The 13,679-nt window shown below is 44.9% G+C and overlaps 4 protein-coding genes across 4 annotated transcripts; 3 read left to right on the forward strand and 1 right to left on the reverse strand.

The window, feature by feature from the left end:
* The first annotated feature begins 299 nt into the window (after nt 1-299).
* Nucleotides 300-1,635, forward strand: F5Y00DRAFT_233114 (uncharacterized protein). Its single transcript, XM_048007261.1, has one exon. The coding sequence runs from the start codon at nt 598-600 to the stop codon at nt 1,447-1,449; it is 852 nt and encodes a 283-aa protein (XP_047866262.1). The 5' UTR covers nt 300-597; the 3' UTR covers nt 1,450-1,635.
* Nucleotides 1,636-1,815: 180 nt separating this feature from the next.
* Nucleotides 1,816-8,092, forward strand: F5Y00DRAFT_36605 (ankyrin repeat-containing domain protein). Its single transcript, XM_048013554.1, has 8 exons — nt 1,816-2,186; nt 2,237-2,456; nt 2,516-2,569; nt 2,626-2,691; nt 2,745-2,987; nt 3,042-3,156; nt 3,224-7,440; nt 7,499-8,092. Exons 1-8 carry the CDS (start codon nt 1,978-1,980, stop codon nt 7,769-7,771), a joined length of 5,397 nt encoding a protein of 1,798 aa, XP_047866263.1. The 5' UTR covers nt 1,816-1,977; the 3' UTR covers nt 7,772-8,092.
* F5Y00DRAFT_36595 (EF-hand) lies at nt 7,902-8,994 on the reverse strand. The gene is made up of 6 exons (XM_048013553.1): nt 8,864-8,994; nt 8,740-8,796; nt 8,663-8,678; nt 8,457-8,585; nt 8,146-8,355; nt 7,902-8,092 (listed from the first exon to the last, which is right to left on the reverse strand). The coding sequence occupies exons 1-6, from the start codon at nt 8,864-8,866 to the stop codon at nt 8,025-8,027; spliced, it is 483 nt and encodes a 160-aa protein (XP_047866264.1). The 5' UTR covers nt 8,867-8,994; the 3' UTR covers nt 7,902-8,024.
* Nucleotides 8,995-12,442: 3,448 nt separating this feature from the next.
* F5Y00DRAFT_268474 (carbohydrate esterase family 1 protein) lies at nt 12,443-13,458 on the forward strand (the record flags this gene model as incomplete). The annotated part of the gene is made up of 3 exons (XM_048012256.1): nt 12,443-12,607; nt 12,661-12,780; nt 12,850-13,458. The coding sequence occupies 3 exons, from the start codon at nt 12,443-12,445 to the stop codon at nt 13,456-13,458; spliced, it is 894 nt and encodes a 297-aa protein (XP_047866265.1).
* Between the last annotated feature and the right edge of the window lie 221 nt (nt 13,459-13,679).

The following is a 13,679-nucleotide window of genomic DNA, read 5'->3' on the forward strand; positions in this document are numbered from 1 at the left end:
ATTATAATATTTGATCCTACTAGATTTACTAGTTTAAATACCTACCTACCTCCTACTATGTAATAAGTTTGTTGATCCCATTGGCGAACATTTCAGCTTTCTGCCCCTCATACCATAAAAATGGAGTTATGGTTAGAAAGAGAATAGCTTTGAACAGGGGTTGAAGATATTTCATAGGTGCTTACCTATGTTTCAGGCGGATCGGACTAATAACAGCTGTAAGGCATAAGCTGGGTATAATGATAATGATATATGAATAAAGCTTCGGAGAGAAAATTATTTAAGTGTTAGGCAAAACTGTCACCAGCCTAAATGAAGATCTACGCCAAGGTGAAAAGGGAATATGCTATTTATTTGACATATACCTCGATCTGAACATGGTCTAGGTAGATACCTCTTAGTTTTATATAGAACTAAACGTCGTTTGAGGGATTCTAGTGAGAGTACGCCTCAGCTGACACGTCTTTGGTTACCCCCGGCACGAAGGATTCCCTAGACACGCTTTTAACCTCCCAGCACAGATACCATCTTCAGTCCAACCTATATTATTCATCGGCATATGTCAATAAGAATTAGGTAGTTACAAAAAGGTTAAGAATGGACGACGCTTCGTTTAACATATATCTAGACGAGGTCGGAGACGAAGGTAGTGGTTATCATATTCGCAACGATCCTAATCCATCGCGACGGTATCAGCGAGAAACCGTCACTGAACAGCGCGGGGCTGTCGCTATCCGCTGCAAGTCTCGAGAGGTTATTCACGGATTCCTCGATCCCGACTCTAACGAGTTCGCTACATTACTTGTCTATGACTTTAGTTTCAACGCCGTGAAGCCTGGGCGTCGCATAACAGCTGCGACAATCGCCTTGAATTTTAGTAACTCGGCGCAAGGGGAGGCTCCTCCAAGAATACAGAACCTTTTTCCGTTTGGTCATTTTGTTATGCTACCGACAACTCGACAAGAATCAACAGCTCGCAGCGGTGAAATTAATGCAGGTATCCAGTTTGGAGGGGAGTTAGGTGGTGCTCTGAAATGGGAGAAAACAACCTCCTTCGACGCGAATGATGCAACAATCTTGAATGGATCTACTGAATGCGACGATTTTGGCAACGAGATCGGAGCTAGCTGGGTCTTACACGAGAACAGATCAACGAAGACGGGGATTCCATCATTCCTTCGAACCGCTATACTTCTGAGGAGAGAAGATGATGACAAATTCCAATGTACCGCAGAAATACATGTAAAGGCGGACTGGAAAACTGAACTAGAGAATTTCTTTGGCTCAAGAAGCAGCGATGACCCTATCCTCTTCGATCCTGAGAAGAAGCCGACGAACAACCTAAACAAAGCCGGATATCCTCTAGAGAATCTTGCGTCAGTTGACTTAAAAAAGCTATCTGATGTTACATTTCACCATTTGCTGGAAGACGTGATTAAGAAGGGCTAAACGAAGAGGTGGTGTGAAATATCTAGGTGTTTAGGAGGTATCTCACGTATACGCAAGCGCGAACGGGTAACGCAGCTAGTCTCACGTATAAAAAGAGAAATTAACGACAGACATAAACACTCATCTACTCATCTACTTACTAGTTGAATCATAATATCATGACTCTTTTAACTTCTGAATTATAAAATCTTTTCGGAGCTTTTCGATATTATTCACAGGAGATATAATGTTGCATGTGTGATTGTGTTTATAAATGGTTCACACTGTGCGATTACGACAAGCAACAAAGCTGAGAGGTTTGATCGTTGGTTTGGGTCCTTAAGAAGCCTGGCAGGTTTTCTGCCCCCAACTCCAACTTGTACACATTCGGCGAAATCACACGCCCCACGCTTTGGTGCCTGTCCCCCATAACATATCTCAGAACTTTAGATTACCATTGCGGAAAGCTGCGCGTTGAATTATAGCTAGTATTATGAACATGTCGTCTTGAATCTGTTCGCGGTGATAGCATCTTCGCCTTCCTTAGTTATGGCTACCGAGAAAATAGTTATGAGTTCAGATTCTCCAGGACCCGACTTACATTCAAATGTCAGTACAGTCCGTGGTGGTCAGGGCGTACAGGGAGAGGTATCTACAGCTCGACATGAGGGGCTGTCACTCCAGTGGTCAACGCCCAGCCCAAACCCTGATCAGCCGGATTCGCAGACTACCAGCCCAGAAGGAGTAACATATATTGAGTGTGTACACATCAGCGCCATAAAGAATAAATCATTGATTTTACGTGTAGCATTGTATTCATTCCTCGGATATTCGATCTCTATCAACAGCTTGACACTTCGCCAAAATGGCTCTTAGATTATACGCATTCCGCAAATCTTAATGTCAGATTATTTCGGTTTGAATATGATCCAAATGAGGTTATTCGCAGCTTCCAATGTCGTCGTGTCATTCGAAGACTATCCTCGAAACTTCTAGATAGTCTCGCAGAGCAGCGGGACGATGAGCTCGTAAGTATACGACGTAAAACAATATCTCGATCTTGAAGCTTATAGATTAACCTTATCAGAAACGCGTTGTAATGTTCGTCGCTTTTGACATTGGAGGGATCATCGTCAAAGATGTGAGTCGGTCCCACATGTTAGCCCGCGATTCCAACCCTAACGACAATGCTCACAGGCACTATCCCAAGCTTCTCAGACCGTAGGCTCCTGGATGGAAATTTTAGACTATACTCGAATGCTGGTAATTGACCCTGGATACTGCTTCATCTTTAGCCATCTATCTAACCCGTCAAGGTACTGAGCCATTGCCCACACCGATGTAAGAGCTTGATAGGAATGCAGGATAGTCTTAGCCGGCTACTTTTCACTTCACCTCTCGAGCTTGAAATTCCTCTCCGTCCGTCAACGGCCGCATTACCCGGGCTCGCTGCCGCTATTGTCGAAATCAACGGCTCTTTCATATCATCCAAAGTCCTTCTCCGTACTCGGCTCGTCAGTAGTTATACTACTAGGCGGATTTCTGGCGGAGTGCATGAGGTTGGAAGGATATACCCAGATGAAGTTGCGGTATCGTTTTCTAACATCTAACAGTATTTTAATACTTTCACCCTAACCCTAGGGACACCATTCGAAACGCGTGTGCACGAAAATACACTAAGTAACTTCAGTCTAATACTGGGTAACTTGTTTCATAACTTTGAACAGAGTATGAAAGACTGCCAGACTTTTCATTAACGTCCTATAATGCAGATATGAACTAATAATTGGCACAGTAACAAAATTTGTCCCACGGTTATTTGATCATGAACGCTCCCTGTTGTCCGTCGCAACGGGCGTCGAACCGTTTCGTACAGATTGCAGCCTGGAAGCTCAACTTCGTGGCTATTCTACTTATAGGGAATGGTTTGATAACCCTGGTGGCCAGCTACTCTACGCCCATGGTGTTGAAGACATTCAAGAAACTGCGGAGCACGTATTTTATCAGCTGGATGCGATAACAACATCAACGGCTGCGACATTTCTTGAACTTTACTTTACCTTTGATCGTCAAGATATAAGGCGAAATCGGTTGTCCCAGATGCTCTTTACATTTCTGGCGCAGGTTGTCTGCCATCACCCAAGTCCGAGATCTTCAATAATGACTTTCTTAAAGTTTCTGGACACTGAACGATCCTGGACCGAAAATGACCTTATGTATTGGTTCGAACAGGCACTGTTCAGGTTCGATGATGTTCGTATCGTTATCAATAACTTTGATGAGTGCGATGCGAACTCGCGGAAAACGTTTACTCAATATGTCTCCCGTGCTGCGGCTACTTACGAAAAATCTTGGAAAGTATTTATTACCAGTCGAGCCAATAATCTAAGTGATGAATTATTAGGATGGCGAAGCCTCGATCTTAGTTTGGCGTCTATCCCTGACGATGATCAACTCGATTCACCGCAGAACACAGAAAACAAGACGCAGAAAAGTGAGGATCTACCCCAATCATACGACTTCGATCATATTTCATGGCAAATTCCTGCATGGTTCGATGATATTGATTTCCTAGCACGTTCGGTCATCCAGGAGCAATTGGTGCGGAGAACAGCGTTGAAGAAGAACGCTGCACCGGAAGACCTTCTCAGACCAATAGACGACATAGCAGCCAACACTCCGGTCGAATTGATTATAGATCGTATACTCCGAAACATTTCCGATCAGCCGTTACTACGAATAATGCTGTCCTGGATTCTCTACTCAACCAAGCCATTGTCAATCTGGGAACTCGCTACGGTAGTATTTATTAGTCGTGAACATGATGGAGGATCTACCAATCTACCCAAAAAGACAGATATAGAAACGATCTTCCCGGACTACCATAACTGGCTTGCTTGGCTGGCCGGTATTATCGGAATTGATAACAATGAAATTCATGTGTCTAACCTTCGTATAAGAGATATATTCATGACACCCAAAGCAGAAGAAGGGCCAACCTATATCTGGCATGAAATTGCCGCCGACGCTCATCATCAAATTGCTACTACTTGTCTAGCTTACCTCTCACGACCTAGTGTTCAAGAGCGATATGTCGAATTTATCGAGAAACACGCGGAAAGCGACCCATCTATTATAGTACTAGATGATTCTCGTGATTTATTTTCCTATGCGATTCGATATTGGTTTCATCATTATATGCAAGTCCAAGATCGGTTAGAAAAGATTGGGAAGTTAGATCAACTTTTCCAAGAAGTCGGACTGCGACGTTGGCCAGAGGCTTTCTGGATTTTTACACGCCCTGTCACTGCGAGTGACAATTTCTGGAAAACCCCCTTTCCACCCCTTGCTAGTCTTGGGTGCCTAGAGGTTGAGCCAGAAAATGACCAAGACCTGGAAGCGGGGATACTTGAAGCAGCTCTCAATGGCCACGTGAGAGTGGTTCAAAAGCTCGTCAGATCGAAAGCGTGGAACCAAGATGCCATCTTGCGTTTTATCGAAGCAGCAGGCCCAAGTGGTCAAGAGCAGCTGGTAGTCGACCTCATTAGTGACCTCGACCTTGATTCTTATAGTACCATTGACGAATGGGGCCCACCGTTATTGTATAGAGCAGCGAGATTAAACTTTGATCAGCTTGCGGAAACCTTGATATCAAAAGGGTGTCCGATCGACTGCAATAACCCACTTACAGGCGACTCTTTGATGGACCTTCTACGCGTTGCATCATCATATGGGAACCTCAAAACAGTCAGAGCTTTAGTGACGCACGGAGCTGACATCAAGTCCGGCTCTTTAAATGGGAATTCATTGACGTCGGCCATTTTAGGAAACCATATCGAAGTAATAGAATTCCTTGCCAAAGAAAATAAGGACATTTTAGAGTATAGCATTTACGATGGTAGTACTCCTAGGCCATCCCCTTTGTGCTTTTCTTGCGGATGGGGACGCCCGACAGCGGTACAAAAACTCCTTGAACTCGGAACGGATCCAGATAGACCGGACCCTGGTGGCATGAAGCCAATAGAAATAGCGGCAAGGCACAGAAATAAGAGATGCGTTGAGGCGTTGTTAAATCATGGTGTTGATCCCGATACTCCAAGCGGAATAGGAAAGGGTACATCTATGCATCACGCTGTCGCCAATGGGGATGTGCAAATATGCCAATTACTACTAGAACGCGGCGCCGATCCTAACAACCCGCTTCTTAAGTCACCGCTTTTACATGGTGTAGTAAATCGAGTTTTGCCTCTTGCAACCGAACAGCGGATCGACTTAACAAGGCTTCTGGTCAAATATAACGTGAATATCAACGCTATGGATGAGCTGAAAGCCACCCCATTACTTATCGCAATCAGAAATCAGTTTGGAGACCTTGCTAGATGTCTCTTAGAGTATGAGCCCGACGTTAATCTCGCGGATTTTGATGGAAGAACGCCGGTATACGAGGCAGTACGGAATCAAGACGAAGGTCTAGTGAAATTGCTACTCGAGAGAGGCGCAGATGTAAACGTCCAAACAACCCAAGGCTTAATTCCTCTCCATGTTGCCTCTTCAAGTACGCCTATTACTCAGCTTCTAGTAGAGAAAACCAACGATATTAATCTCAAAAACGATAGTGGCCTTACACAGCTGATGTTCCTTGCATCTAAAGGGTGGGAGGCTTCTATCAAAGTTCTCTTGGAGCATAAGGCCGACACTGAAATTGAAGTTGATCGAACAGCCACTAATTGGGCTGGATATACAGCGATATCGTTTGCTGCCTTCTACAACCATCCAGAGACAATTACTTTATTGGCTTCTTACGGAGCAAACCTGAATCACAAGGATTCTATCGGTCTCAACCCACTTCACCTCGTGATTGATGGGATCGACGGGATCGAAGGCGGCTGCCTTCAAGCCTTGATGGAGTTCCGTACGCGAATAGACATAGACCAAGTCGACGATGTAGGCGAGACTGCACTGGGCTTGGCAGCTTTTGAAAACGAATTGAAACCCGTACAACTATTTGCTCGCGGAGGCTCGAATATAAATTCACAGGACAACATGGGTCGAACAGCATTGGCGAAAACCAATAAGGAAACAATCGTATCGTACCTTCTTGGGCAAGGCGCTGACCCTAACCTAAGAGGCTTAGATCCTGCCGCCGCAGACTCTCCTATCCATGAAGCCTGCGGCTACTCATATTTCGGAATAGCGAAGCAACTACTTGATTTCGGAGCCGACATTGAAACAATGGCGGTATCAGGCTACGGCACGCCTCTAATGAGAGCATGCCTTCCGTGGGACGATAGCAAAAAGGAAGATACCGAAAAACTGATCAAGTATCTCATCGACCAAGGCGCGAATGTAAATGCTAAGAGCTATTACGTTGGGAGCCCAATAGCAGCCGCAGCCCTGGGAATGGAATCAAGTATTGTCCAGTTACTACTGGAAAAAAGAGTTTCCGTTAATAGCGAGGATGCCTTAGGCCGGAGACCAATTCATTTTGCTGCGCTTCATAGTGTTGCTAATTTCCGGATCATTACCGAAGCGAAAGCTGACATAGAGGCAAAAGACAAGCTCAACCGTGGTGCCTTGCACTGGGCCGCCCAAGCCGGTCGCTCACAAGTTATCAAACATATCATAGAACTGAATCCTCAAGTAGATGTGGATCAGAGGGACATAGACGGGTGGACGCCTCTTTGTTGGGTCGCCAAGGGGGGAGGTAGTTGGCTATTTGAGGACGATGCCAATGATCCCGAGGATATGATTGGGGTAACTAGGGCATTGTTAGAGCAACACGCTGATCGATCTATTCAGTGCCCGGTTGGTAACGAACTCTGGACTCCGCTTGAAATCGCCTCCTATTTCGGGGCTGATCCCGGAGTTATTGACCTCTTGAAAAATGGGCTTGAAAACGAAGACCAGGGGCAATCAGCCGAGGAAATTCCAACCCCAACCGAAGAAACCCAACCAGAACTCCCAAGAGCAGCTCATTTACACGATAGTGCTTGGTGCGACAGTTGCTTCCTGGTAAGTATCCCCGCGTTTAAGTATAATCTAATAGACAGGTCAGCTAAATAGCCTCTAGAAAGTTAAGGGATTGTGTTATGCATGCAGAACTTGCTTCAGTTACATACTCTGCCAAAAGTGCTATGTTCATTTGGACATTGTCCACGAGTACAAGCACGACCATGAATTCGAGGAGAGGGGCCCAGAATACGATGCAATGTCAGAGTCCAACGCAGACGAGGATGATCAATCAGAGACGTCGTCAATTACTGAATCAAGCATTGATAACAGCGAAGAAAGCTCGGAAGATACCAAAGAAGAGGAGGCAGGCGGTTCAAGTGAAGAGGATTAAACTATAGGTAGTCTGGTTAACTAAAGTTTTCCGTTACTAGTGTCGGCGGGTTCGGCTTGGTGTTTCTAACGATCTATATCTTCACTAAGGCCATGATGAAGCAGAATTGGATATAGGAGTCTTGCCGATTACGTAGATTTTCTTCCTTCGACGGGAGCAGTGATAACAACACCGCCAAAAGATAGCCTTCGAACCATCAATACCATACATTAATCCATCACTGTTAGCCATGTGCGGCATTATATGAAGCTGATCACTGATAACCCTTCACAATATCATCCACCAGCTTCCTATTCTTCATGAAAGTTTCAAACTCTTGGACTGGAAATCAGTTAGCCGAGGCATGTTTACAGTTAAATATAGGCCAAACTCACAGGTGATCTTGCCTTCTCCATCGACGTTATTGATTATTCGATCAATTTCAACGTCGCCGATAGGCTCTCCTAATCCCGCTACGAGTTGCCGGAATTGACTTTGTGTAATTGAGCCCTTGAGGGAGGGCTCATATTGCTTCCACGCTTTAGCGTAGTCAACCTCATCGTCCACTGGAGGGTACGTCTGTCCTGTCATCATCGTGATAAACTCTATTACGCATCAGCTCCCCGAATACGACCTTTTAATTTGCCCTTCGTATTTATGTTTCTCGGGAGATATTAAGAATAGAATACCGGGTAATGAGACTTACCATTGAAGTTGATAGTTCCATCACCGTCGAGATCAACCTCCTTGACGATTTGCTGCACTTCTTCTGCTGTCGGCTGTTTTCCAGGACTCTGGGACATTACTTTCGCAAATTCTTCCACAGTTATATTGCCTGGTAATAGTTAGAAGACGCAGTAGTTAATACATAATGGCCAGCATTCATCATTCCGATGAGCTCCATGTACTGACCGCCCTTATCTGTGTCCTGAAATGAAGTCAGATCAAACCCAAACGGTCCCTCATTTCTTGGAAGACTCTATACTCACATATGAGTCAAAGAGCTCTTTGAAGACTTGGATTTCCTCCGGTGATAGTTTTCGAGCCTGCTCGTCCGATTAGCGGGGTTTGACGATTAAGCGCATCTTCAACCATCGGAAGTGATAAGCATACCATTTTGTATTTCTAGCTTAAATCTTCAACAGAAAGGTTGATGTATCGAAGTCTAAGATATACTGGTGATAATTCGGTGATCGCCAAAAGGAATTGATTTGACAATGGGAAAGGGGCCTACAACGGTTATATATAAAATTCAGGAAAATCGGCAACGCAGGGATAGTAACGATTTGGATGAAACAAACTCCTGTTCCAGAGCCAAGAAATACCCGCCAACTGCATGATCAGCACAGGGATTAGGGGTGGCACGGCCCATAACATATTCCATGACAGATCCACTTACATCTCCAAAGAGGATTTCTGATGAGGGGTAGGCTATTGAAAGATTAACTCAACCTTCTCGCGCCACGATAATGATTAAGTCCACAATCATCGTAAGGCTAGGGACAATATTTCGAGGTATCGAAGAGTTGTTTGATCCTGTGAAGATATCTAGGTACGTTAGACAATTAGACGGTCAAGAATTTCTACCAGCGCAAGATCGACACCTTACTATTAATGCAAAGTGTACTTAATCAACACTTATTAATCTTATACTCCAAGATCCTGCTATCCCAGTGCAGACTGTTCCCGTCTTGGTAACACTCAAGTGCTTCGTATCCCTATCCAAATTATAAGAGGGCTATTTGAAGGCGGCTGATGAATAAGAAGAGCTAAGACCAGTGAGGCGAGTTAACTAACACGGAACGTAGGTACCGGGAGAGCCCCTACATAAGTAGGTAGCCATAGGTAAAGGACTGTCAATCGGGTTGGTGATAGATGAGAGACCACGATTTCTTTTCTAGGAAGTCCTAGAAGTAGCCTAGAAAAAGTGAAGTATGAATATTGTCCAAGGTACCTAACAAATGTCATTAGCTGAAGATATTGGATGTCGAGTATTATAAAAAGTATAGGTAAGAGCCATCGGTCCAAAACATCGCCTATTAAGTAATTTGGATATGAAATATAGTAGCACGTAGGTATCTGGAGATGCAATTCCAAGAAACAAAAAAAAAAATTCTTTTGTAAGGACACTAGTTATTCCACTCATATTTCTATGATGCATCGATTGTATGAGAAGGTAGCTAGATAGTACTTGAATATTATCATAAGGAGAAGCATAAAAGTAGGGGATCTTCTAAAATATATCTAAGAGTTTTCACTTCGTGCTGTGTACCATGACAGTTGATATGGTACCGACCCGTATATTATAAGCACCGCTTACCATGTCTCTTAGAATTTCTCACGTAGGTAGTAAAGTATCTACCCCTGAATAAGCCAAATACATTTCCTTGTTGGTTACACCGCGTGATACATATCTGCGGCCCCTCTGACCAGCTATATTACTCCTCGATAATAGTGCTTGAACCGTTCCAAGGCATCCAATGAAATACTGAGTTGGTAAATAATTCATTACTTGCGCTATGGTTGGTGTAACCGTACGTCTTCCGTCAGCAAGCAAAACACCATCATCAACCCTTTCTCGCCTGCGGTGCAACTCGGAAAGGGAGTGGTCAGCTCGAGGGACCAATCGAAGTCCGATACGAAGATTGGGGTCAAATAGCAGCCTTGGCGTCATATTGGAGACGGTTTTGATTAAAAGCCTGCCTTTACCGCCAGCTAGGTCTGAATTGTGCAAGATATTTTCTATTTATGCTCAGATTACCAGACGTCATGCGAATGTTAAAACAAATAATTGCAAGGGAAATACTTCCATCAATCTGCTATACCACATGCAGTAAGTACCTACCTAGTATATATTGACTGCCCAGTCATAAAAATATCACTCACGTAAAAAAACTACGCCTAGATAATGCAGTGCTTGAAGCACAAAAGATTGGCAAAGTGCCATCGCTATGTACACCCGACTCCGCCTTTATACAATATCGCGACGCGTGTAAAGATTGCGTTGAAGCCAATGGTGGGAATTGGACGTCGACGAATTAAGGGGACGTGGGAAGCGCCTTGGACCAGTGGCTACATTATTGTGATGCGCAATCTCCAAATCCCATCGCACCCACAGGGAGGCCAAATTCGACAAGCTCTAAGTCTATATCATATGATATTCTGACAACGATATTACCAGGGTATGTGTTATAAAACACTATCCATTAAACGTACCTATCCTATATAACTCCCCAACCCAGTAACCGGGGCAAGCTTACGCTGATTTTATTCTTAGTACGTGTTAGGTTCCCCTTTGGCCTAGTCCCCTGAGGTTAATACGCGATGATGACCAATTCTTTGCCGTTAACTTTGTTGTAGGCACAATAACTACTGAGGGAGTCACAAAGACCTGGTTATTTACAACAATCATCACTTCATATCCGCCAATCCCGGCTACTGCGGTCGTCGAGATTTCGAAGATAGTCAACGGGGAGCTAACGACTTTCACCTTCACAACAACATATGAACAGATTACAACTGACTTGGAGTCGTCGACAAGTACTGGGAACCGGACAACAAGTGGTAGGGACTTGCTTTCAAATTAACCTCGCCTAGTGTAACCTCCGCTGATTCTTCGTAGTGATTAGTATTTCACCGCCACCCACGTGGAGCTCCGAACCGGTCACACCAGTGAGTCATGCCTGGATCGCTGGGCCTGTTGTAGGCGCTTGCTCTGGGGTTTTTATTATCATATTGAGTTTGTTTTTACTATGGCGCCGTAGGCAAACAAAACTTAAAGCGCAACCGAAACTGGAGTTGCATGGAAACTCGGCAGTGAAAACAGAGCTAGACGCCCCTAGTCACCCGCAAGAGCTTGATATAACCGGCTCGAGGACGGCGTATAATGAAGCAGGTCGTCCCAGTGAGCCACAGGAGCTACCTGCAAACGGATGACGTAGGTACGAAACAAGCATCATTTGAACGAGTGCAGCGGGTTGTATACCTCTTAACCGAGAACCTAATCACATTTATATCTCATGGCAGATGTACGGGGGCGTAATGTGGATTTAGTTATTCTGCGCATTGCATCTTACCAAAGTGAGGTTAATAAAATACGTAATCAGCATCTTCGTTCTGGGTTGGTAGCCAATGAGCCTGTGCGATGTTCGAGATGAAAGCAGGGTACAAACCGTAAGGTAAAAAGATAATTTAATATCAGTGAGTCACGATAGAAAGAGCCTAAACTTTCGTATAGAGCTTAGGTGCCGCTCAGATATGCCTTCGTCACAATTGCGGAGGCTGGGGAGGTGTAATTCTAATTAAGCTTCTGCTGAAATGGGCCGGCATTTGAATAAACTATGGTAGAACCGTACGCGGGGAACCGAGAGTGATATGAATTTACATGCCTCGAACCCTTTATGACACCGGGTTACATTAAACTCTTGGCTTCCCCTGCATGGAACGCCCAATTAGCCGACTATAAACTTCGGTTCAGTTAAACGGATAAGGTTGAGTTTTGAGCTTTGATAGCCATTGAAGTATCTTACCTCTTAGTGTTAAGAAGTCCCAAGTCTATAAATACATAAGGACCAGCGAGATCCCAGGTTCTTTTTTTTTTTCTTCTTCTTCTTTTTTTTGGACTTGTAGAACCTCCTACAATCTTCTGTCTGAAGTTAGACCTAGCTAAACACTTTCTGAATTCAACTCACCATGCGCGGATTCACTCTCGTAGGCACGTTAGCCTGGCTACTCTCGTGTTCGACTTCATATGCGAAGTGGGTACGAATTTCTGATTGGGGCGAGAACCCGACACATCTGGACTTGGACGCATATATTCCCGCGGAGTTGGAGGATAAGCCCGCTGTCCTTCTTGCCGTAAGACCCGACCTTTACTGAGACCTAAGAAGAAAAGCTAACAAGATATACAGCTACACTATTGTGGCGGATCGGGGAAAGCGTATCATGCAGTGGCGAACTTTGACGCTTATGCTGAGGCAAAAGGGTTTATTGTAGCTTACCCATCCACCAAAATGGACGACAGCTGCTGGGTAAGTTTGACGGAGGAGTTATAGTCAACTTAACCTGAAGAGATGTTTGCTAACTTGATGGCATCACAGGACGTTAATTCCAATAAGTCTCTCACAGTCGACGGAGGAGGCGACAGCACTGGTCTGGCAAACATGATGAGGTACTTCATCAAAGCCTATAACGCAGACCCGATGAGAATCTACGTTCAAGGCACGTCTTCTGGCTGTATGATGACGAACGTGCTCCTGGCCACTTATCCGGACATATTCATGGCCGGATCTTGCTATTCTGGTGTCCCAGCAGGCTGCTTGGCGGGCTCACCCGGATCGAGCCCACAGAGTGCTGATTCCAAATGCGCCAACGGCCAGAATATTAAGACGGGCGAGGAGTGGGCAGAGATAGTCCGAGCTATGAACCCAAGATGGAACGGAGTATATCCACGTCTGCAAACATTCCACGGTGACGGGGATGAGTTTGTCAGCTATAGAAACCTACAAGAGCAGCTGAAGCAATGGTCGACTGTCCAAGGGGTCAAGTTCACTAAGAATGTTACAGATACGCCACAGGGAGGCTATACTCAGATGCTATACGGAGATGGTGGTTACTTGGTTGGGATTTCTGCTCACAAGGTTGGCCATGTGGTTCCTGTGAACCGAGACGCCGACATAATGTGGTTTAATCTAGGTTCTGGGACTTAAATCACGGCAAACTACCTACCGCTGGCTGCACAATAGCCCTGAGTTTACGAAGCCAGGCGATGGATTTAATTGGTTGAATCCGGCAAGGTGGTCCACCAGCCTTAATCCAAATGAAGTTGCCACTGTTAACGGTGAAAGGATGGTTCGTAGGTCCTGCTATGATAGAGTACCACCTGCACCATTCTCGATGAAAACAACTACTACCTGCACCATCCTCGATG

This window comes from Daldinia vernicosa, assembly GCF_022497035.1.
Source record: "Daldinia vernicosa strain CBS 139.73 unplaced genomic scaffold F5Y00scaffold_15, whole genome shotgun sequence".
Classification (NCBI taxonomy): domain Eukaryota; kingdom Fungi; phylum Ascomycota; class Sordariomycetes; order Xylariales; family Hypoxylaceae; genus Daldinia; species Daldinia vernicosa.